This window comes from Euwallacea similis, chromosome 8 (genome assembly GCF_039881205.1).
Source record: "Euwallacea similis isolate ESF13 chromosome 8, ESF131.1, whole genome shotgun sequence".
In the NCBI taxonomy this organism is placed as follows: domain Eukaryota; kingdom Metazoa; phylum Arthropoda; class Insecta; order Coleoptera; family Curculionidae; genus Euwallacea; species Euwallacea similis.
In genome coordinates this window covers 4,813,502-4,839,403 of record NC_089616.1, presented here as the reverse complement: position 1 = coordinate 4,839,403, position 25,902 = coordinate 4,813,502, and the positions used below count along the sequence as shown (strand labels likewise).

At 36.3% G+C, this 25,902-nt stretch overlaps 2 protein-coding genes and 1 pseudogene across 2 annotated transcripts; 2 read left to right on the top strand and 1 right to left on the bottom strand.

Annotated features, from left to right (window-relative positions):
- The first annotated feature begins 11,838 nt into the window (after positions 1-11,838).
- Positions 11,839-16,439, top strand: Sap-r (Saposin-related). Its single transcript, XM_066392304.1, has 11 exons — positions 11,839-11,995; positions 13,161-13,278; positions 13,340-13,820; positions 13,873-14,081; positions 14,136-14,655; positions 14,719-15,003; positions 15,137-15,359; positions 15,415-15,542; positions 15,593-15,785; positions 15,865-16,004; positions 16,095-16,439. Exons 1-11 carry the CDS (start codon positions 11,959-11,961, stop codon positions 16,221-16,223), a joined length of 2,463 nt encoding a protein of 820 aa, XP_066248401.1. The 5' UTR covers positions 11,839-11,958; the 3' UTR covers positions 16,224-16,439.
- Positions 16,440-19,836: 3,397 nt separating this feature from the next.
- LOC136410534 (ras-related protein ced-10-like) lies at positions 19,837-20,388 on the top strand (annotated as a pseudogene).
- A 3,030-nt stretch (positions 20,389-23,418) lies between these two features.
- On the bottom strand, positions 23,419-25,454 carry LOC136410533 (uncharacterized). Its single transcript, XM_066392726.1, is given in 5 exon segments — positions 23,419-23,903; positions 23,948-24,272; positions 24,311-24,611; positions 24,665-24,986; positions 25,037-25,454. Coding segments are annotated over 5 exon segments (1,851 nt in total).
- Positions 25,455-25,902: the final 448 nt, after the last annotated feature.

Below are 25,902 nucleotides of genomic sequence, written 5' to 3'. Positions count from 1 at the left end.
AACTACCTACATCAATGAACTTTGTATTATTTTGTAACTAAGATATTCCTTTTAAAAATAGATGTTCTTGAATTCAAAATATAAGAATCAGAGGCGCACCAGGGGGCGCAAAGGTACACATAGCAAAGTTTCAGAAATATTTGTCCCTCTCGCTTTTGAAATTTCTGAAAATGGCTAGAAATGAACAACGCAACGAATTTTGTAATATTTTATAGCTTAAAGATTATTTTTAAAAAGTAATTTTTTTAAGTGCGTGGAACGAAAATTAGGGCTACATTTGAACAGGCAAATGTGTGCCAAATTAAGGCTAAAATGTGTTCTTTCTGTGCATCCCAGCTACGTCACCAGCTAATAACAAAATGGCTCTATTTGAGCACCCAAAAAATGCGCACCTAGTGCACAAGTATGACAGCCGAAGACAATTTGCATCTAATGTATCTATCTAAAATATTACCACACATCACAATCAAACAAGGATCAGTAAAAAAGTCGGCTATTTTTTAACATTATTATATTTCTGTATTATTTTAACGGGTAATACATCAAACTGACATCATTGACGTTTACTGAAAAGTTTTCTTCAAGGCCTCATCCACTGACCAGTTTATTTAGATGTTCAAAATGACGCATTTTCCAAGAATCAAAATGGCGTCGCATAACTTGTCAAAACTGTTAGTTGCTTGCGTAAAATTCCACTAGAGAATAGCATCCCTTCCCTCGCTTGTATGCCCAAGACCCGACCAAACCCCAAAACGAGTAAAATCAATTTCTCCTGAAAGAAAATAAGAAAAAAGAGAAAGAAACGACTGTCCTCGTCAACATCAAAATCGCCGCGGAATAAGAAACAGCACAGCATCAAAATAAAATACACTGAACAAGTGCTGTGTAGTAGAGAACGTTATCGTCAGGCCTGTCAATCAACGGCAACGTCGACGGGCAAGCGCCACCTACAACCTCGCTCGCGCCAATGGCGGAGCAGAAGGGACAGGCGTCCAATATGGCGGCGGACGACGTCGGCCGACGCCGCTCGAGCGCTCGGCATTCATCGACCGCCGCCCGAAAGTTGGTCATGGGGAACAATGGGCCTTTTATTCTCTAATTGACGTCGATTTTGGACGCCGAATTTAATTATTTTCGGCATGTAATTTGAGTGAGAAATGTGTGTGTGATGAAGGAGTGAGTAGGAGAGTGAGAGAGTTGAGTTTTTTGTAAGTAAACTGGGAAGAGTTTAATTGTACTGTCAAGGTCGAGAGTCAAAAACCATTTGCCTAAAACAATCGACTAATGCCGTAATGCTAAGTCCGACTTCTCAGGGAACTAACTTAAAACATGGCCGCTGTAGTAGGCATATATAGACACAAATTTTATTGGATTCACTTTCGTTGCACAAACCTCTTTAAATCTTGAAATAAACAGTTCATGCAAATTTTCAATACGTCCGCTTATACAATAATAATCCACCCCTGACAAACTACATGACAAAAACGTGGGAAATGGCCCCTTTGGTTCGAACAATGAGTTGAAACTTTGATTCAATCTTTTTCGAGAGGTTGTCTACACCCCCTTCAGTTAGTTTAAACTCGAAGAAGTGGCTCGCGTCGAATTTAATAATAACAGAAGGGCTATAAAATCATCCCTTATATTAAAGAAATATTTGCCCGGTGTACGTGTTTTTTAAATTATTCAATAACGCACTAATGAGGATTTAACTTAAATCGATAGTGTAAGAAGGAATTGTTCAACGGGAAAAATCGAGTTTTGAAGATTTAAAAGGGAGAAACTGTCCTTATAAAAAGGTGCTTTTGTTAATTCCGATATTGCGGGAAAACTAAGGGATGGATACGAGAGTTCTTTGGATAAATTGATCTTAATAAGTGGAAAATAAAAAATATCGTTAAATATATAGGGTGTTCTATATAAAAATGTAGTTGTACAATGTAAAAAAGGCCGAAAGTAGTTTTTTTTAATATTAAAATAACTATACTGACGAACAAGTTACTACCTGGAACTTTATCCCTATAACAGACAACCAGATCATTGAATTTTCAATGCAAGGGAACAAACTAGACAATACATACAAATAGCAGAGTAGACCGCACTAAGACTGATTACGAAAATAAGGCACCCTAACAACTTGCTACACAAGCCATCCAAATAATTTATACCAACGTACACACATGACAAGAATAACTGAAAGACTGCGACAAATTCAGGTAAAATGGAAGGACAATCGTCATAAGTCAACCATCCTGAACCCTCTTTGTCTTAGAAGACAAACAAGACAATCCGATTTCCCTTCCCCTCATCCCTACAATGGAACGTTTCCAGATGTATTTTTTTTCTTTTCTCCGCTTTTCATCAATGATTATTTATGTGTGGAACTAAGTGTTTGCTTGGGTAGATAATCTTTTTTTTTTAAAGAAGGAACTCTATATACATTAATATAAGGAATACCAAAAATTCTCATTATAGATGAAGAAGAAATCTTCGTCCAGGTATTGGAGGATCTGGGGCTTGACACAAAGAGCATCTCTGAAGCGATAGGAGTCAGCAAATCACCAATTTCTAGACTTCTATGGCAAGAAAACAACACTCGATACTCATTTGTAGTATTGTTTCTAAGCCACCGTGTATAAGTAAACTAACCTCAGACTGACAAATTCCAGGTTATTGGTGATTCTGGATGATCGGGTGTTCTTATTGGGAGTTTTAGCGCCCGACATTAAACCGTATATTTCTATATTAACCGCGGCAACTTATCGGCCTTTATCTACAGCGAGTTTGATTGCTCTATTCCTGAAACTTAAGATGAGGCTTCAGGTATCTTAAACATTTCAATATGAACATACACTGAGACTGTAATCCTCGACATAAACAGAACCTCACACGACCAATGCCTTAAGCAGGCTCTCTCCGATATTGACATATGGATAGAGTAAGATTAGTAAGCGTACAGAGGCTATAGAGCTAAGTGCGACGTATATACGCCCTGGTGCATCTACGAGGACTTGTAATTCTAACAGGGGATTATTATGCACGTACATATAGAGACAAGACATCTTTTCCATCATCAATATTTGCGGAATAAATTAAACTGTTCATCTTTAGCGCGGTCCTCTCACGCCTACGTAAACAATCCAGAACAAACCAGAAACGTTGCTCTTTTGTTAAAGGTCACGTGTCGGGCACAAAAGACGTGTGTGCCCATGGTGGTCCATCCAACCGACTCCCTTCTGTTTGCTTTAGGCGTCGTGCCGCTCATTGAATTAACTGGATAATGTCCCGAATAGGGACGGGAGGTGTCCGCTCCTATATTGCCCTAATCTGTCATATACTGCTATTGTAATTGCTCTTATAGGAAAATATCAAATTTCCAGAAACGTGTTTACACTAAAAACTACGCCAGTCGTGAAATTTCCGGGCATCCGAGGCTCGCTAAAGGGGCGGAGATCCGTTTTTCGAAGAGTGTTTGTTTGGCAATAAATATCAGTTTATACCGGCGATAAATCGTGCGTTTGTGGTCATCCGAAATTAGTAGAGGAATTAAAATATCGGTTTTCGTTAGACCGAAGATCAAAGATGCACGTTTCGAGATGATTCATTGCGACAGCCTCGAGAGGATCGCAAAAACAGATGTTGGTTGAGAAGGTTAGTCATGCTTCAAAGCGGTATTGTGTTATTTAGTTCATTTCTAGAGATTGGTGATATTTCCTCTTTTTTTAGTGTACTAAATCCTAGTCAATACAGGGTCTGCATTTGGGAGCTGACAGCATCCGTATATGGAAAATTACAAGTTTAATGTATTTTTGAAGTTTGTACTTTTATTTTATGGAGAAAATCCGACATTTTAAAAACATTTTCAACCTGATACGATTTCCGCTTACACAGGAAACTGACCCTTACTTCATTTTTTTAAATGGAACATGGCAATTTTTCCAATGAAATTGGGTTTGTTATCGAAAATAAACATAAGTTTCCCAAAACAACAAAATACCGATTCTCGACTGTTTTTGATTTATTTTGATTTTTACGACTTTTTCGACATTTGTAAAGCTTTCCTAAAACCCAATTATCTACAAAACTATTTGATATAAATTGATGAAATAAATTTTAATTTTCTGGAAAAATAATACATTTTTATTAACAATTAAAAGATTAAGAAAAATACTTCAAAAAGTCTTTGAAAAACAAAATTGTAATTTAAAATTTCTAAATTCAAAAAAGTTATTTCTTTCAAATAGCACTATATTGTTATTTTTGCACCATTAGATTGGTAAAAAAAAATGAACAAATACGATATACAACATAAGTATCAAAAATTAGTACGTTTTGAGTAAATCGAAAAAAACTATAAACTACTTTCTTCTGCGTAGGTAATAGATACATCTCGCACCTGTCATTTTAATCTTTGGGGTCCAATTAAAAATATTCTTTATGCTACACCATTAACGACCAAGGAAGATTGTATTGCAAGGGTGCGAGTTCGTGTACAGGTGGGATGATGTGTACATAACTATTACTTACGCAGAATAAAGTAGTTATAGTTTTTTTCAATTTACTCAAAAAATATTAATTTTTGATATTTATGATATATATCGTATTTGCTATTTTTTTTTATCTAATGGTGCAAAAATAATTATAAGGCCCTATTTGAAAGAAATTACTTTTTTGAATTTAGAAATTTTGAACTCCAATGTTCTGTTTCAAAGACTTCTTGAAGTATTTTTCTTAATCTTTTAATTGTTATTAAAAATGTGTTAATTTTCCAGCAAATTAAAATTTATTTTATCAATTTACATCAAATAGTTTGATGGATAATTGGGTTTTAGGGAACCTCTACAAGTGTCAAAAAAGTTGTAAAAATCAAAATAAATAAAAAATAGTCGAGAATCGGTACTTTATTGTATTATGAAACTTATATTTATTGTTGACAACAAACCTAATTTTATTGGAAAAATTGCCATATTCCATTTAAAAAAAATGAAGTAAGAGTCAGTTTCCGGTGTAAGCGGAAATCGTATCAGGTTTAAAATGTTTTTAAAATGTCGGATTTTCTCCATAAAATAAAAGTACAAACTTCAAAAATACATTAAACTTGTAATTTTCCATATACGGATGATGTCAGTTCCCAAAGGCGGACCCTATATAGCCACCTAGAATGCTGTTTCATGATACCGTAGCTATGCAAAGACAGTCACGAATTCTTAATTTAGCAACCTTTGTCCTCAAGTACTTTCTGCGTAATTTTGAAGCAATCAGAACTAATTCGGGAAATATTGTAATTTTGCAAAATAAGCACAATTGACTCGAAGGGAAATTGAAGCAATTTTGAAGTAGCAAGGGCTGATCTGAACAGAAAAGTAGCGATTTAATTGTAGTGACCAGCAGGTTGTCAGAAACTTTCCTCAAGCTACACATTTAAAGGAGGAAGGCCTGCTGGCAGGGAAACTGGTCAGTCAACGTGTCACAAATTCACTAATACATTTGCTTTAATTTGGACTGGACATTTTTTCTATATTTTTCCAAATGCGAATTAGCTCAGAGTTTCTGTTACTTAATGCTTGGCGATAGGATTTAGATCTTTTATCGGAAATTCCTATTTAAACGAAGTACCTCAGATTGCGTATTGGCCATAAATCCGTCCTGAACCGATTGCACAAATATTTAACAGGTGTAACAGACCCTTCCGATTTGATGGCCCAGTTTCTAATCTCTTAGGCGCCAACTTGGTAGGCAGTAATACGAAATTTATCAACGTTCTCATGCCATGATACCATGTTTGTGCATGTAAAACTACTAGGCAAATAGTGGTAAGAAGGAGGTAAAAGTGTAACGCCTTCAGTGCAAATATAATATGCCATTTGATCAAATAGTGGAGGCTTTAATCTCAGTTTGCTCAGTGAAGAAATGTTTGCCGAAAATGGAAGATTTTTCTCTCGTCAGGCATTTTGGCACGCCATTGAAATATCAACATTGTATTAAAGATCGCGATTGTGGACTGTACATTATGAAGTGCGGAGTGTTGCACCGCAACAAAAGGCCCATTGTAATGGAAATAGAAATATGGGCGCACCGGGATCTTCGCATTGTCCTGCTCCATGCCCGGGATTACCGTTGTTATAACTTCTCTCCACTATTGTGCCCCGTTTACTGTATCATCTTTGTTCGCTTCACTACTATTTAATAAATTACTCCGGCTTGAATGCGTGTGTAACTGTTGTGGGCTTGGCTGCTGACATTGTCTGTGCGTCAGAGATAATCCAGAAATGCCTGTAAACATACCTTAAATGTTTCAATGATTTATGTCACTCTAATCTTGCTCTGGTTTCTCGGCATGGAAAAGCAGGTATTCGGAGCCACTAACTTTCAACCCCTTGCTCTTTATTGTGAAGGAAAATTGCTCCTACAGAAACTCTTCTTTCTTTCCCTGATGGAAATGCAGTCCAAATAAACTTGGCAAATAAACGTGATTTTTCCGGATCGAGTGGTTAATTGTTTTTCCAGCAACATGAACGTGATGTCGCATTTAATAATGGAGAATTTCCAAGTAAGATTTTTTTTTTTATTTGCGGTATCAATCAAGTTAAATCCCATATACAGGGATATCGACCACCTTCCCCTCTCCATATCGGAAGTCTTTGAATTCGGAAGGAGTAAACGCTTGTCTTACATAATACAATCCCTGAATGGGCTCTTTATGTATAACAGTCTCGATGTTAAAGCCGTCAAAGCAAACTAAAAAGATATAAAATAGCCCCCCGATTGATATAGGGGGTTCCTTGTGTATGCACGATGACACTATCGCGACAATGTTCTTTTTGAACGGCTACTTCAAATTCTACTTAAGTCAAAGGGGCTTAGATAAGCGAAGAATAGAATGCCCTTTCATCGGGAATCGGTACCCCTTAAACCTCGAGATTAATGGTACCCCTTCTGTGGATTACAAGAACATCGAACTTATTGCCTTATCGCGGCTCACTCTCCGATGCATCAAAAGGGGTTGATGTAAAAATTAATTTTGCCATTTGCCCATCTGTTTTAATTATTGCACTTTCGCTGACGTCACTTGATGGGTGCAACAACTTTTACATATAATCTAATAAACTAATCGGCATATAATCACCATAGATTTCGCTATAGGGCGGAGTATAAAAAAAAGGCAAACAAAAGGGCAATTTATCCGGTAGCGCCCTCGTGCACCCCGCTGATCAGTCAACAGACCCTGTATATAAAACGATCAATTAGGGCTGCAGAATGGGCGTCCCGCAGACTAAAGATGGATTAGCCATTAAATGTTTTCAGATTATGCACCTGATGGGCCGGATTCGTTTTTTTACCACGTTAAAATCCATTATGATCGTATTGCACATTTATCCTAAATAATTTGCGAATTTCACACTATAAATAGAAGTGCTGTCTTCACATTCTCATTATAGTTATTGTGTAAGAAAATCCAAACAGAGTGTGGTAACACAACGTTTCGCTTCGGTTTTCAATATTACATATAGTCAATTGCACAAGTCATCAAACGAAGTAACAATATGGTGAATCTAGGAATTGACTAATGAGATTAATGATAAGCATCAACGAAAAATCATCAAGAATGACATATTCGGACATCAATGCGCTTTGAGTACTGTATATATTCCTCAGGCTCGTCCTGCGTATATGCAACCAGGTATACACAAAACATATGGTCCTTGAAACCCGAAAACCCAATTCTCGAAGAATTAAAGCGCGTGACAATATATTGTTTATGTTGGTTTTTAATGAATCATTGACAGTGTTCTACCAACAGTTTTAGTGTTATTTAAATTTGGATGATATTTCACGCATTCTCCGAGTTAAGTCTCGTAGAGGCAAACACGTATACACATAACAAATTGTTCTGTTTCTGTGCCGAATAGACTCTCCTTTTTAATGATTTATTTGATCTCAAAGCCATCTGCGAGCGGTATAATATGCATGTCTTCACAAACCAACATTTTTCCCATCGGATGGATAGGGTATTTATGACGGCTGCGCCGATAAGTTATCTCGGAACACCTAATCAAAATGATATTCCTGTAAAATATGGCGTTAATAAATCTTTATATGTACGGGGCTTAGACGAAAAACGCTTTAACACTGCCGTGCATGAAGCAAAACAGAGGCTTGGCAATCTCTTTACAATATATTAATTGGATAATAACGGATCAATCAGTCGGCAAACAGGGATTTGAACCGCTTAAGCTCTGCCTGATCTCGGTAATTTTTGATGACATAATGGTGATATCTGTAATCCCGCGAATAGATATTAGAGAGATCAACCTTATAATTTCTCATTGTCCGATTTTTATACATTTTCATTAGCTCGGGAATCACTACTGTTCTGAGATAAACAGATCCCCAAAGCGGGCTGTTCCACCCTTATCCCATACCCGATTCAATAAAAAGTGAATTTAGGAATTAACCTTACGCTCGTCTGCACCAGAGCCGTAATGTTTGGAGGGTCCGAGGTGTCACATCATCCCCATATTATGACAGGCCATTGTTGGAACCTTAAGATAAATTACTGTAAAATAAAACGAGTCACCCTCCCCGCGTTTTTCAATGTAAATATGCCATTTGTTCGATGCCAAATAAATGAAAAATCGATACGAGGGCCCCGGGCTTTTGTCCTGTTTTTTTTTGGGGCAAAATCAAACGTATTTTAATGCGCAAAGTTTACATTTCCGTGCGTCCAATTGAATTCTGATTAACTAATTACAGCGGAGATTAAAAAGCCACCACGAATCGATTACCGGGCTTAATCCCGCTGTAAAATCAATTTTAAACGGGATCCTTCCATGTAGTGATTCTAACACGTTTTAAATCCCTTTAACAAAATTTCGTTTTATGATTATGATAATCTGTCCTAAAGCCACTAGAAAATCCGTCAATTACTTACTCTATCCCTGTATCGAGAGTAAGCACTAAGCACTAGATAAAGCGGAACATCGAAGTTCTCCTTTATCCTAGACGGCTGCAGGAATATAGAGCGATTCTAATCCACAGGATGGAATTTAGAAACCAGGTGCATTAAAGCTCCTCACCTGGTATAGAGTTTTATCACTGGAGAATATCCAAAAAAGTACGAGAATAAGGTAAAGCAAATACCCCAAACGGCCAACAAAGGGACGTTCTAATATAATAAATCAGGGTGGCGCGATGCACCCTCAAACAAAACCAAACAGATAGAATAATAAATAGCCAAACAAGACAGACAATTTACCGCCACATTACGACATACAAAGCGATGGTTTTATTGTGTACCGCAATAGTAATGAGCAACATCTGGTGGTAAAAAGATGCTTTATGTGTTTAACAACGCTCGTCGGGGGATGGTCTTTTGCCAGAGATGATTGCTCCCTTCGGATGTTGGTCCTCCCCAAAGAGCCGAAGTGTTGACGCAGTTTAGAGAATGCTTTGGGGGTCCCAAGGGGGGCGTTTTTTTGGCTTTTTTTGTTGGTATGTTGAGGGTATGGTATTGTAATTTTAAAACAACAAATGTGATATAAGTATAGCTGGTTAAATGTCCAAGAAAATTGAAAAATTATTATTTAACAGAAAAACTTTGTTAACCCACATATGTATGTATTTTATATTCGCCATATTGTAAAGAACTATTCAAGATTTGCATATAATCTTTTTTTTTAAATCGCTTTAGACTTTTACCTTATTCATAGAAATTTTAGTCACACAGTCCTGCTTAAAATTATCTCATTAGGAGTTTACCGAAAATTTTGAAACAAGCAAGTTCTAAGCCACTCAAGATGGGGAAGTCTCAACTTGCTAATCAACTTAATTATTATTTATTATTTCTCTTTATGAAACTATTGTAACCGCTAAGTGTAATTTTTCCGAGAGTTCTCTGACTCAAGGTTCCTGTTTCACATTACGATATTAAAATCCACTTCATCAAATTTATTCACCAATCTCACCCCGTATAATGTTCTATTACTTGCGAGCTACGCACTAAGCGTGTTTTCACAAAAAAGGTGACAATGACTAATGGTCCTGAGTGAGATAGAAAACAAAAGGATGTCCTGACACATGGTACTGCCAATAGCTTTGAGGTTACAAGAAACGCTCACAAACTTTTATTTTTAATGGAGTATTGTTTACTTGTCCACCTAATTCAACACAAGACAAGTAGATCCTCAAAATGGCGCTTTTCAATATAGAGCTTAATCGGTCTACATCTTATTGTTGCTTAAAACATAAACTAGAAGTTAGGTCGTTTTCCGTATAACCCTCAGGTACCGCATGGCTTCCGGACAAATCCAACTAATCCGGGACCGCAATTTACTTTAGCCCGGGCTTTGTACGGTCCAGCTCGGACGCTGAGTTTTATTATCTCCGTGGGCACACCCGGACTCGGCGGACCGCTAAAGCTGTCCACTAACTTTATTACGGACTTTGCCCGAGAAATAACTGAAACTTGACAGGCTTTCGAACGAAATATGTGGGTAATGGCACATATACCTTGAACACGGAAAAACCTTTCAGAGGAAAATGGTCCAATTTGCGGCCAATCCATTCCTAAGACACCGTCGATATGTAAAACGTATTGTCATGTCAGATGCAATTTCGAGCTAATATGTCTGGGCAGAGGGCGATAACACACCCCAGTAAACATACGCATTAGCCCTCTGCTTTGTATCTTTCATCTCATCTCAAATGTAAGCCAATTACGCGATTGCTTTAACATGACAATAATATGTAATCCGAAATAAGATCTTTTCAATGTTGCCACACGTTACTTTTCTCCGCCATTTCGACAAGAAACTCAAGACCAATGCCCCATTTTTTTCATTATTAAAAACATCTGGTTCTCTTAAACGAAACAATTTTTTAGTGAACTAAATTCACCCCAAAGGTATATTTCATGAGACGTACGCCCCTGAGGGGGTGTCTCCTATCCGGGATGATTAATTACAGAGCGATGAATATGCATGAGCGGGCTGCCGGGATGCGGAGGGCGTTTTATGCGTTATCTGAATACTAAATACTTACAAAACTCCCCGCGTATAATATGTATGAATATAACGTTTTCCACTTACATTTATAATGGTATGCGTCGGAATGGGGATGGAAAAATGAACCAAAAAAACAGGGAAAAGACACAACAAAAGACCAAAAGAAGAGTATGGGATTGTGGATTTGTATCCATAATATGAGTATTGTATGAGTTACTATGAATTATTTTGAAGTGTCATTTGGGGCATAAATTCAGTAACATTGTCAGAAATTGCAATTGTCCCCTACAGAACTTGATGGAAAATCCTCATTTTATCAGGAAATTGCTACCATTAAAAATTAGATATTGACTAATTTAGACCCTCAATCTTGGGATATTCATTAAAGTTATACCCGTTGTACCTGGTGATATTTAAAACACTCTTAATTTGATACCATTTAAGCCGTTATCCCCCTTATCTCCAACCTCTATTAATTTTTTTTATTAATACTCATGCTGCCATCTGACGTTGATGTGTCCAGGTTCAAACACAAGTTTAAAAGGTGTTTAATCATGCAGACGCAAGTTTACTCATTATGGGATAGGTGGCGCTTCTTATTGTTGCATTAAAAGCTTTGTAATCTTATTAATACTTTATTAACGCGTTTAACTATTATTAATAATAAACATTCATAATTATAATTTGTGCTTTATAATCAATTTTACCAAATATTTATAACAGTAATTAGAAAATTGAAGACTAGCTTGGCAACATGGTGATACCACGTGACTTGTCTGAGAGTGACAATTGCCATTTTGTTGATATTTGTTTTGATCCTTCGTCAATTTACGGTTCATAACATTTCGTTGTGGTCAATCGAAGAAGAAAGTTCATAAATTCGCTTTAAAGTCGTTAATTATATTCGAGATTATTTTAAATATAATTAGGTAAAGTCCGGCTAGAGCTTACCCCCAACATGAAATTCATAATTCTAGCCCTATTGGGGCTAACGGGTAAGTTTGTCCCCTGTTTTGATACCTTATTATTTTTATCACAAAGAAAAGAGATTTGATTGACAAGAGTTTCTGCTATTGCCAAGTATTTTTGCGCCTTAAAATGATCAGTTACAACAACACGAATTACTCCTTGAACCTGCTAGAGCTGGAATGTCTTTGATCTTTTAAATTTAAATTAATTGATACAAAAGATTGGTAGTGAGATTGCAGTAAGAGCAAAGCAAATATGGTATTTCACCTAGTATTTTACTGAATTCTAACAAATCTTATAGATATCCGCTTTTTTTAGTGATTATGAAGTAATCAGCTTAATCAGAGATCACTTGAAGCAACAAGATTTTTAAGTGCAGTTTTGGGATATTCACCCATTTATTTGTGGTACATAAGAACTATTAGTTTTAAACCCTGAATGTGTACCCATTAGGAATAAACAAGAAACAAAGACAACTTATCTTCAGCAATTTACAAATAACAATTTTAACAATATTTATCAGGGTAAAGAGAGTTGAATCCTTTGGCCTATCTGTTAATGATAACCCAAAACTGGTTATTTTGAACTATAATGAAGCAATTTAACTGACAAAACAAATCACAATATTATTGATAATTAGAGCATTATCACAATTGGACCATGGTATGATCTCTATTGTCTATTTAGGGCTTTAATTTGTATAATGTCAAGTAAAGCTGGTAACAATATTTTAAAAGTAAATACAAAGTACTAAGAACCCCCAATGTTGGTTATTGCATGATAGAGATCCTGTATGAAGATCTTCATGCAAATTTAAGAATCATTGGCATTTCTGCATGTTATGGTATATTTTATAAAATCTTGAATACAATCAGCCCTCTATTTGTTACACATTTATTATTGTTAATTTGTAGTCCAAATAGAAACATAAAAATGAATAATATAAGCATTACCAAGGAATATGTAGATATTAGTCATTTTGCAATCATACCCTTGTTATCTACAAGTTCATGTGATTGAAATAAAGAACAACCAAAGCTCAAACATTTTTATTATCAATAATAAATTTTATGGTTCTTATGAATTAGCATTACTAAAGAATGCAGTTTCCAAAAAAGTTTACAAATAATTATTAAAATCATTAAATATATATTTTTTTATCTGAATCAAACCTCATAATTGTATTTGCAGCAGTAAAATCTGCATATGTGGGCAGAAGTTTCAAACAAAACCCAATCCACAGGGAACAACATCTTCTTGGTCAAAAAGAATGCACCTATGGCCCATCATATTGGTGTCAGAACTTAACGTAAGATAATGTCTTCCTTAAACTCACAATTTAAGACTCACCATGGCTTCTACCTATTTAGCAATGCTGCTGGTTGCCATGCCACTAAACACTGCATCCAAACAGTATGGATTCATCAAAAGTACCCTGAAGACACTACCAGCATTTGTGATACCTGCAAGGACATGGTGAAGCAAGCACGAGATCAGTTGCTGAGCAATGAAACTCAAGAGGAAATCAAGGAGGTTTTTGAAGGGTCTTGTGCCCTTCTTTATTTGAAGCCGATTGTGAAGGAATGTGATAAAATAGCTGATGAGTTTATTCCTGATTTAATTGACACTTTGGCGTCGGAGATGAATCCTCAAACTGTGTGTGCAGTTGCGGGATTGTGCAACAATGCAAAGATTCTTCAGTTGCTTGCCGAAGCTGAGAGTGGGGTTTCCCATAAACCCACAGATTTAGTTGTGTCCAATACTTGTGATAACTGCCATAATACTATGGCTCTGATCAAAACTAAATTTAATGGGTTATCTGGTGGGGATTTCTTGGATATTCTTTTGAAAGTATGTTTAGGTGAATTTGTTCCGATTTTATTTGATCAGTTTTTTTATGCAGATTTGCGGTCGCATGAGCAGCTACAGCGATGCCTGCATCAACACTGCAATACTCCACTTCCAAGACATATTCTCCTATGTAAAAGAAAAAGTAAATATGGAAGAACTTCCCCAAGCATTTTGTATACTCTTAGGAGAATGTTCTACTTCTTTTCATAGGCATGAAGTAGAGATTACTCCCAAATCTGATATTGGTTATGTTCAAGTCAAGTTAGTCCTTTAAAAAATCTAAATACCAATATTTTTATAGTGATTAATTTGTAGCGGTAAAGATGACTTGCCTTGCCAGTTGTGTGAACAATTAGTCACTCACTTGAAAGAAATCTTGGTGACCAATACTACTGAAGCAGAATTCAAGCTGATGCTAGAAGGAATTTGCAAACAAACCAGCTCACAGATCAGCAAAGAATGTCTAGTTTTTGTGGATACTTACTATGCAGAGATTTATAGTGATATCGAACAAGTATTGGACCCTTCTGTTGTTTGCAAAATTATCGGCATTTGTCCTTCAACAATGGTTGAAGGGCTCGTTGCGCCCTTATTGCCAGTGGAAAATGTGGACTCGGCCATGAGGCTTAGAGATCAATTGTCACATCAGGATGATATTGTAGTTCAAGTAAACAAAATCAAACCAAGTTCTCAAATTTTGTCGGCCCAAGAAATGCAGCTGCCCATCGACTTATTAGTTCCCCCCCATCAGCAATTGTACAATCCCGAAGTTTGCACTTTCTGCCAGTACTTCCTGCACTTTTTACAGCAAGAAATCAGCGATCCCACAATTGAGGTACCATTGAGATCTTGTATTTTTCAGCTACAATATTTTTTCTTAATTTTAATATATATATAGAGTGACATCAAGAAAGTGATCGACAAAGCATGTTCGAAACTACCCGAATCAGTCAATGAAACTTGCGTGAAGTTTGTTAATACATACGAGCCAGTTTTAGTGGCCATTTTGGCCCAGAGAGTGGATCCGTCAGTGATTTGTCCTAAGATCAAGGTGTGTCCTACTGCGAGAAAGCAAATTTGGGATATGGATGTTTTCCATACTGCCAAATCGTCCAAGAGTTGCCCATTGTGTCTGTATGCTGTAACTATGTTGGAGTCTATGATCAAAGGCAAGAAAACCAAGGTAAAGTTGATAAAGAGTTTGCTTTTCATGATAAATTAGCTTGTTAAAAGAAGTTGAAAGTCATAAAGAATGGACTATGTACACTATGAGAATTACAGTCACATTATGGGTTATTTGAAGTGTAATTTTCCAGGACGAAATCGAGCAAAGCCTAAAGAAAGTCTGCAACGATTTACCGAATACCCTTAAGATGGAATGCAAAGATTTCGTCAACACTTACGGAGATGAATTAATCGAAATGATGGTGGCAGATTTCAAACCACAAGAAGTGTGCGTTTATCTCAAATATTGCTCTAATAAAACTCCTGTTTCACAGGAAATGGAAATGCAGGAAGAACGATTTGGAGGCGACACAGGTTCTGCTAATCCGTTAGAGTTAATTTCCAAAGTTTTTAACGTTATTTATTGCAGAAACGAATGTAATTTTCGATGACACAATCGACGGCCATCCCATCGAGAGCCTGAACGACGAAAAGTGCGTTTTGTGCGAATTTATTATGAAGGAGCTCGACGATGAGCTAAAGGACAAGAAAACAGATGTAAGTTATGATACCCAGGGAAGAGAAATTTGATAATTATTTCCTTATAGGAGGAAATCAAATCCCTTGTTCGTGGGATTTGCAAAGAGTTGCCCACATCAGTAAGTAAGTCTTGCAATAAGTTCGTGGATCAATACGCAGATGCGGTCATTATACTGCTACAAGAGGCCATGGAGCCTGCCCAGATTTGCGCTTATATGAAGTTATGTCCTAAAGTAAAAGATCCTTTTGATTTGGTCAGAGGTAAGTGTGGCCTTTCCCTAGCAAATTTTAATATATATTTTTTATATTTCTAACAATAATGCCTTAATTTTAATCATAGAAGAAGTATCAAAATGCGGAGTATGTAGAACTGTTGCGGACGTAATGCAAAGAATCATAAAAAATCCGAAAGTGAACCAGTCCATGGAAAACATCTTTGTAAAGACCTACAGAGGTGTACCTTCTAATATGAGGGAAGCTGTAAGTATCTTCTAAATCGCTTCCTGCTTCCGTTGAACGCATGTTTTTCATCATGTGTATAAAAATTCTTGAGCGTTTCGTTTATTTCAGTGCAGAAACTTAATCATAGAGTGGGGCATCGAATTATTCGAAATGCTTTCCCGTGAAAACAATGGAACAGACTCGGTCTGCCATAATTTGTCATATTGCAGCTCTCCTAGCCAAGTGGCTATCAACTAAAAATGTCTTTAATTAATTAATTAATTAATTGAAATAACTTTACTCATAGCGATGTGGGATTTTTCTACAATAGTGGTAGTAAATAAAATAAAGCGGATTTCACATCATTCTTAAGGGTGATCGTAGCCGTAATAATATTTAGGATCACTGTGATAAATTTTATCAGTTTATATAATTAATTAGTGTTAAAAGTGTAATTATAACATATATAAATAATGGTTTCTTTGCTTATTTCTTCATGGTAAATTTCCTCTAAATAATTCCAATGTCTATCCCAGTGTCTATCGACCTTCTTCCCTAATGAAAAAGCCCTGAAAGAGGTCTGCAAGAAGGCGCCCTCAAAGAAGTATCAGATTTGGATGAAATCATCTAGTTGTTGCCGAATATCAGCACTTGGAACAAAGTTTGTCAGCTGATAACTTTTAATTCTTGCTTTATTATTACATTGCTTTTTTTTAAAGATAAGCTATTGCAAGATCTATATACAGGATGATTCTAGATAAGTGGGACAATCAAATATCTTGAAATCGGGAAGATTTACAAAAAAAATGTTCAAACAAAGTCTTCTTTATTTTCGGAGCCTCAACTTTTTATAATGTCAATTTTTTTTTCAAGGTCACCTTCACCTGTCGTTTGGAGTCAAATTCATTTTTTCAAATGTAACACCCAATTTTTTTTTTGAAATTCGAATTCTTTTTTGGCAATAAAAATGTTTTTACTTGAAACATTTTTTGCTAAAAGTAATGAAATTCATAATAATACCAAACTCTTATCCCGCGAACGCTATAAGTACAATTTTATAAAATTTTTGTTAAAACAGTTAAATTCCGTTGAAAATAATTTACTGTGGTTTTTTATTGATTGTATTAAGACTTGTGTACTCCATAAATCCATCAATGAATCTTATGATTGATTTGTTTATGAATAGGCATAGATTTCGTCTCGCAATCCATACCCTTTAATTGGGTATATGTAGTTAGCGCCAGCAATTTTTAAAATTAATTTTTATTTATGTTCTGGTATAGTCTAGACTGAGACATACACCTTTATTTTTTTGTTATTTTTATGTTTATGTTTAGTTGTAAGATAAAAAGTCAAACAGATTTCTTTTGGGCGGATAGTTCGATTTAAGAGTTAAAGGCTCACGAAAGTAGTTTTATTCGTTTTGTGAATCATTGAAATGGATTTATGGAGTACACAAGTCTTAATACAATCAATGAAGAACCATAGTAAACTATTTTCAACGGAATTTAACTGTTTTAACAAAAATTTTATAAAATTGTATTTGTAGCGTTCGCGGGATAAGAGTTTGGTATTATTATGAATTTCATTACTTTTAGCAAAAAATGTTTCAAGTAAAAACATTTTTATTGCCAACAAAGAATTCGAATCTGAAAAAAAAAATTGGGTGTTACATTTGAAAAAATGAAGTTGACCCCAAGACAGGTGAAGGTGACCTTGAAAAAAAAATTGATATTATAAAAAGTTGAGGCCCCGAAAATAAAGAAGACTTTGTTTGAACATTTTTTTTGTAGATCTTCCCGATTTCAAGATATTTGCTTGTCCCACTTATCTAGAATCACCCTGTATATTTGTTAATATATGTGCTTATTGAAAATACATAATTTAAACGCCTTTTTCTCAAAAAGTTTTGTCGAAAAATTCTAGTGTTTATCTACATTCCTCCCAATACGAAATCTTGATTTGAACCACATAAATAAAGCGCTTCAAAATGAGGAGCCAAATGTGCGAATTCAGTGCTTCTTTTGTATTTTAGTTGTAGATGAAGTTTTGCAAATTTTCAAAGAAAAATTTGTGATGGTATTGTTCACAAATCATCAAAAAAACTTGTACTTATTCACTTGTTCTCGTTCTGCAGTTGATAATGGAATGTGGCCTCGAACTAATGAGCCTTGTCATCCCCCTTCAATTCGAAACAAATTGTTATAGTATAATCCACCAACATATCAAGGAATTGATCAATTTGATTAATAAATGCAGAGATAGCAGAAAAGTTTGCAGTATCATCAAATTTTGTCCAAATGGAGATGATTATTTTGACGAGACTCACGAAATTTCTTGAAAAGATTTTCAAATGGGGAAGTATTTGATTTGTCGAGGAATTGTGAAAGTCAGGAATTAAATTCTAAAAAGTTCATATAAAGAGTATGTTTCAGTTTTTTAGGAATTGATTGTTAATTCTTTCTATGTATACTTAGGATAAAATTCGTAGAACTCTGAGCAAAGCTTGCAAAAAAGTGTATTTTAAGAAATGCCAGAGTTTCCTGAATAAACATTTAAATAAAATAGTGGATCTGCTCCTTGGGGCCTCAACTAGAGAGAGTTTGCGAAATTATTGGAATTTGCTCTATCAATCCTTTAAATACAAATCACGCAGTTGAATTATTCCAAAATCCATTGAATAAAGACGCATTTACATATCCTCTAGAGGGTTACCTATAGAAATTTTTTTTTTATTAGATAGAAGGATTGTATAAGTTTTAAACAAAATATGCATTGCAAAATTTTTTAAAAATGCAATAATTTCGACTATCTCAAAAATTGGTCAAAAATCAAGGATACCTCTGCAGCAAAACATCTAATAGAAAAAAATTCAAATAAAAGATATTCATTTTTTGAAGGTCTACAACGATCTATAAAAAACTACGGGATCGCCATTTGAAAAAAAGATTACCCTTGAAATAACCTTAAAATGATGTTTTGGCTAAAAGTTACTATCTTCATGACATGTCCCCTTTTTCACGGGACAACTTTTATTTGAAACTTTTCATACAACATACCGTTTTTAAGTAATCTTCAATCATAACTTTAAATGGGACCCTGTAAAAAGGACCCTGGATATTTTGGTTTTGTTATGTTATGATGGCTTTGGTGAATATTGAATAATTAATATAGAAAAATAGTTGTTTTTTTGTCAAAACTGCAAAAAAACTTGATCGAGTCCTATCCTGCAACAACAATCCTCTCAGTGACGGTAGAATTAGTCCTCACTGTCATTTGTTTTCCTTTTACGTGAAACAAACGAAAACAATTATAAACTAAAATGTCCGCCTACAGTGCCCTCTGTTACCGTTATTTATTTTACAAATTGTTCTCCTAGGTTTTTTTTATCGTAAGTCATAGAGGTATATGCAACCAGATATACTTTAATGTAACATTTTCTGATTCGAGCATTATTTTCAACCAAATCGCTCTTTTACATAATAAATAAGACGGAAAATTATAAATTATAAATATTGTGATTTCAATGAACGTATGCAGAACCTACAAATTAAGTTTAGTTGATAAGAAATGTTGATTTTAAACCGTAAATGTGCACATTAATAATGCTATTTTGTGGGTAAAACTAGCCTTATTATCATTACCCCACTAATTCATCCCGCAGTATTCTATGAGCTGAGTATTTAATGAGAAGGGCTTGAATTAAGCTTCTGATGAAGCACTTTTTCCTCGCTAACTTAGTTCTAACTTTCTGCTCTGGGGTTTAATTAAAACGATGAAATTTTCACTTATAAATATTCATCTTGCGGTCCTTAACAACCAGCTTTGAAAGCTTCAAATTTAATTAAAAAAATCATAGACAGTTCTCAAAATGCTATCTGTAAAATGCGTAGTGATGGGCGATGGTGCTTTAGACAAAACCTGCCTCTTCATCTCTTACACCATCAACTCCTTCCCCGACAAGTACGTTCCAACAGTTTTCGATAATCACTCTATCACCGTCATAGTAGATGAAAACCTCATCAACCTCCAATTATGGGACGCTGCAAGCCAGGAAGATTATGACAGATTGAAGTCCCTTTTTTTACCCGAAACCGAGGTTTTCCTTATCTGTTTTTTGCTGGGAAACATCACCTTTTATGAAAACATGTGAACCAAATGGTACCCCGAAGTGAAACATCATTGCCCCTACTCCCCCATTGTTCTGCTAGGCACCAAGGTTAATTTAAAAGAGTAGAAATACAACACGGTACGAACACCAAGACAAGATATGCAGTGTGTAAGTTTTTCGTAAGGTACGGACATGGCCAAGGACATTGAGGCTGTGAAGTATTTAGAGTGCTCAGCGTTGACTTAAAAAGGCTTGAAGGCGGTTTTCGATGAGGTCCTTAGGACGGTGCTATACCGACGAGCCCTGGAGTAACCCCGACCAACCTGTTGTAAACTATTGTAATTGAAATATATCATGAAAATATTAATGTTGATATATTTTGTTCCTATGTTGCCCTTCGCTTTGTCCAAATCAGTTGACCCCAATATATCTTGTACAGAATGATAATTTAAATTTCATATCTAGCCAGCTGTGGAATTTTATACAAGAGAAACAGAAGATAAAAAGTAGGTCGTAGCTTGATCATCTCTCTATATTTCTTGTGTAAAAACTGCTGCAATAGCAGATTTGAAAACATATTTTCTATTGAATACTATTCACCATCTGTCAAGAATGTCTGGTTTTTGAAGATGACGAATGGCTTGACTTCAGATCGGAAGGAGTTTGAAGGTGCAAGATTACCTTAAGGTCGTGGAATAAATTTTTCACAAGAGCAGTGGTAAGTTTTTTAAACCATGAAAACATAATTATTAGTTTTTTGTTTAATTTCTCATATTAAGCTGCCCCTCTAACGCACCTCTGGCCGACCTTCTAATCAACTTTCTGAAATCACTCATTAGAGAGATTTGAAGCTGCTCAAAACTATTAAAATCAGTGGCGTAGGTTGTCTACATACAGGGTGACCCAACGAAAACTTTACATCTTGATTTTCAGTATTTAAAATAAAAATGTGTAAAAACTCGAACCCGTCTATTTTTTTATTGTATTTTCAACTCTTAAACTTTAACCCCTAAACGGGGGTGACAAGTTACCCCAAAAATGTTTAATGGGAAGGGGCATCAAGTGATACCTCATTTTAAAAGTGGCTGTACCTGATTATTACCTCTAAGGTTGAAGTCACTGCCATTATCTCGTGGATATTACAGCTTGTATTCGTTTTACGTTAACAGCATTGTCATTGTATATACGCAAAATCTCAAAAAATTAAAAGTTTAAGCGGGTATTTACGGAGATCACTTAATTGGCCTTTTTTTATCTGGAAATCTTGATGGCCAATTGTATCTGGACTTGTTAGGAAATGCTGTTTATCCAGGTATAATGGAAATAATAGAAATGAAGACATGAAATAATAGAAAATGAAGGACATGAAACCATAATTCTTCAACAATACTCCTCCTCATTTCGCCCAGCCTGTGCGTCAATATTTAGATGAACACTTTCTTCGAAACTGGATTAGAAGAAGGAGTTATATTGGGTGGCCACCGAAGTCACCTGATTTAACCCTATTAAACTTTTTTTATAGGATCATCTGAAGTCTAAAATTTATGCTACTCAGCCTGAAACATTGAATGATTTGCGAAGTCGAATAATTCATGAATGCCACTAAATTACACTCTAAATGTTATGTAACGTAAGACAACGCTCTGAACAAAATTTATTTTATTGTATGAATTTCATTTCCACCATTTAATAATTTGATCAGAAAAGTTATGTGAACACTTTTTTTTCATTTACCGACCTTTTTCACAAAAAAAATTACAAATAAAGAAACGTGTCCCCTTAAATTTGAGGGGGTAAATCTCACCTCCTTCAAAACGATTCAGTGATATCGTATTTTTAAAAGTCTTCCTACCCTCATTTTGAAGTCTGCAGCTATTATTAAGGTAAATTAATTATGAATTAAAAGCTTTTTGCCCACAAACTTTGACAAGCTGTCATATTAACGGGGATTATGACAGTGACTTCAAACTTAGAGTTTATAATCATTATCATGTAATTACCTTTAAAATGAGTTATCACTCGATATCCCTCCCGATTAAAAATTTTAAGGATAACGTTCAGATAACGTTCAGGAGTTGAAGTTGGAGAGTTGAAAATACAATAAAAAATTGTCCCCCTTGAATCAAAAATCTACGAGTCCGAGGGATTTTACACATTTTCATTTTAAGTACTGAAAATCGAGGTGCAAACTTTTCGTTGGGCCACCCTCTATAAGCGCAGATCTAATAATTTTGGTAAAAGCAGATTACATGTAAGGACGCCGCTTTCTCGTGCAGCAGTTACACACATTTAATTGAAAGTCGAAATGCAATTAGTACTGTAATTTAAAAAATTCCACACTCTCGGGAAACCATATCATTCATAACGTTATGTTATTTATGATTATTTAATTGTTTGGCTTTCTTTTTAGACGCTCTTACATCGAATGATTTCACATATCTGCACAACGGCGGAACTTAAACTTAGTGAAACGCAACCCAACATCTCCTGAGCCAAAAACATCTTAAGAACTGTAAAAAAATGACCGATCTTCAATGTGGCCTGATGCACGCCCTCAGCACCGAGGACAAGCGTTTTCCAGGGACTTTTCGCCTCGCATGTAAAACAGGGGAAGGGTTCCCTAAACCCGCCCTGTAGGCGGCGTCTTGGGGATACAAAAGGCTGATGTAAAACTGCTGATAATCCAAATGGCCCCCATATTGAGTCCTGCCAACTTCACTTGCAGGTAATGTATTGTATCATCCAGACGAGGATAGAGCGCTGGGAAAGGGGGGCTAATTGCCTTTATTGAGGGGGCAGGGCTGAGCTGCGCAGCGGAGTCAATGCCGAAAAGGATAGAGTTTAGGGAGCTTTCAGTAATGATTCCCATGTGGTCTTTGGAGAAAAGTTGAAAGCACATTTTGATGTCTGTTTAAGTCCGAAAAAAGATTTTTGAAGCTTCAGGAAAGGCTTGATTAAAACCTACGCACGAGAGACCTTATTTCAATTTTTATCGGAGACCTACACACATTGCACACATTCTAATAATAATATAGCAATTTGCCAAATTATAGTGCAATTTGTTTATAAACAATATGGTTTTCTCTAGTACTGAATCCGGTGGGTGTTCCATGTGGTTTACTTCTTCGCATGGGCGAATCTCTAATTTGCGACCACTGGTTGTGGTCTTTTAATACAATAATATGTGTTTTCCGCATGCAGCGCAGCTAAAATATGTATTTGGAATAATAAGCATAAAGTAATTTCAATCGCAAAAATAGCAGATATTAAACAATCAATATAAATATCTATCGACGGTAGATAGTCAATCCTCTCGCCTGCTTTTCTGGAATTTTCCTCCTCTTAAAGACCACTGCACCCAACATTCTCCCAACTAGAGCTGGCCCTGTTTTTCTGCGACCCCCGACTCTTCAGCCTCACAACTTCCATCCCTACCAAGAACCTCCATTCCACCTTCCTTTTCGAACCAACATTATGAGCTTTACTATTAATAATTCTACCTTCCGGCTCTTCTAAAATACTCTTGAAATTGGGAATTTGAGGCATGCTCTTGCAGCACGCCCGATCTCCCTGTAGATACTCTCCGGATCTCTTCCTGGATCTTCTAAGAGAAATGCACGATTTGGTGGCTTCAAAATTTCGCCTCCTCATTTGAAATAGACTCATCACGTTGAAGAATTCAGAATTCACGGATTTGAGGAATTTGATCGAGTGTTTTGTGGTTGCACCCTCGACCGGGATTATTTGGGAAGTGTACAAACATTCGGTTGAAGGTTTGATGCTGATTATGTCCGATTTAGTGCACTCCGTTGTCTTTAAATCTGAACCTATAAGGGACACTGAATAAGCCTCGATTACTGAGTATTTTTACCTATGGCGAAGTTGCTTGCGGGTGCTCTCGCTGGTTGAAAGAACATTTTCCCCTGCACAAAGTCCATTTTCAAGGTGAACTCTTTGGGGCATCGCTTGAGGCGTCCCAAGGCCTCATCTGAGATTATAGAAAAACAGACGGATAAATGAGAGACATGTTGGTAAAGAGTTTTCTGAAGCTCGGGAAATCTTATTGTGATATCCAATCCTTCTTCATCATCATCCTCCTCATCGTCAGTTTTAGGAGGATCATCAAAGGAGGGGATAAACATCCCGTCCACTGAGTCCACCTCTTTTGCATCATCTTGGTTCTACAACAAGGACTCCTTGAAATAACTAAAATTAATTTGAAAGATGAACAAACCGCATCTCCCTCAGATTCAGTTTGAGCTTCAGAATTGCAGCTTTTCCTCTTTTTAATCGTGGCTTTGCTGGGCAGGAACTTGATATATATCTTGTTGATGTCCTTGGACAATTTGGATTTGGGATCAGAATTTATCGAATTTTTGGGAATAAGCGGTTCTGAGGACGCCCGATTTTTGATCATTTTAAGCTCATTTGCGATTTTCTTCAAGTTAATTACATGCTTGTACAAAGCTTCCACCACAGATGCTTGGGTTTCAGGGCTGGAAATTTCTGAGAGGCCTGAGGTTTCTTCCGCCAGTCTTGAAATTGAAATATTTAATTTGGTTGGATCGTGGGTAACAGATTTGCAGACCTAGAGACGTATTTTGTGAAGTCGCTAGTGAGCTTTCTATAGCGCCGAAGCCTCCTTCCTTCCTCCCCCAACAAATGTAAATTATGCCCCTCTTCAGACTCCACTTTACTTGGAAGATCTTTGGAAGAATGTTGCCTGAGATTTTTCTGTACTGTTGAAGACTCATTGAAGCAAATATTCCTCACAGCTCTAGCCTCCTCTATTGGAGCTCCATGCGAGGATTTTTTCTGAGAAATCATTCTCGCACTCCTAGAATTACTGGAAAATTTCGGAATGAGACTGGACCTAAATTTATGCACAACTTCATCCTTTTCTCCTCTCTCTATAAATCAAAGATGTTTGACCACCATTTTGTCAAGCAGTAATTCAAACCTTTATGATGCTCTTCATTTCCCGAATGAATAAAAGATGTCACTACAGGAACGGCACCTCCCGCTATCCCTGGAAGTTCACACTCACACTCAATGTGCACTCTGTTCTTGGAAGAGTCATCCCCCATTATCTCCTTTTCGAACTCACGAGGCCTGCTCGACGTACTCCAAGTGGGCAGCTGCAAGATTTTGCTCCTTTTCTCTGCCGAGCCCCTTCCGTCTGGTGAGTTATCAAATCTGTGATTTTCTTCCCCTTTTGTAATTTCTTCCCCAATTTGGACGTTCTCTTGCGTGGAATTTATAGAAGGGCGTCTGATCCCCGCATCTATTGTCCAGTTGTGCAAGATATCCGCAGTTACTTCCAGAAGTTCGGTTTCATCCTCATCAGCTTTAGCTTCATCTCTGCTAGGACTTGACATTTTGCTTTAAACAGGAAATTTACGAAAACTTTACAGGTGAGTTTCAATCAGATTCATGACACGAGCATCCCTTGTCACTCTATAGTAAAACTCAGTAAAACCTCAAAGAAATGCCTGTTTAACAAGCATCAAAATGCCATACAGTCCACCACTCCTTCCCCAGACCAAAATTGCCAACACAAAGAAGCGCAAACACTGATCAAAGTGTACCCATTCCTTCTACCAGCCTCTGTATCTTGATCTGCGGTTATTTTGGATAAAAAATTCTGCACGGTGCTCTCCTTTGAAACTTCTAGCGACAATTCTACAACTTTCTCCAATACTGCCCCTACTATGATATTGAGAATCACAGCCTGCGAGTGACAAATCTGCTCAGGAAAATCAAGCTGTAATGAGTACCCCAGACGTAATTGTCCGACCAAGGGTTAACCAAGATTACGTTTGTAAA

Coding starts and splice junctions, on each gene's coding strand:
- Sap-r (XM_066392304.1), top strand. CDS start 11,959: ATGAAATTCATAATTCTAGCCCTATTGGGGCTAACGG. Junction 11,996..13,160: donor AGCCCTATTGGGGCTAACGG/GTAAGTTTGTCC, acceptor TTGTATTTGCAG/CAGTAAAATCTGCATATGTG. Junction 13,821..13,872: donor TCTTGGATATTCTTTTGAAA/GTATGTTTAGGT, acceptor TTTTTTATGCAG/ATTTGCGGTCGCATGAGCAG.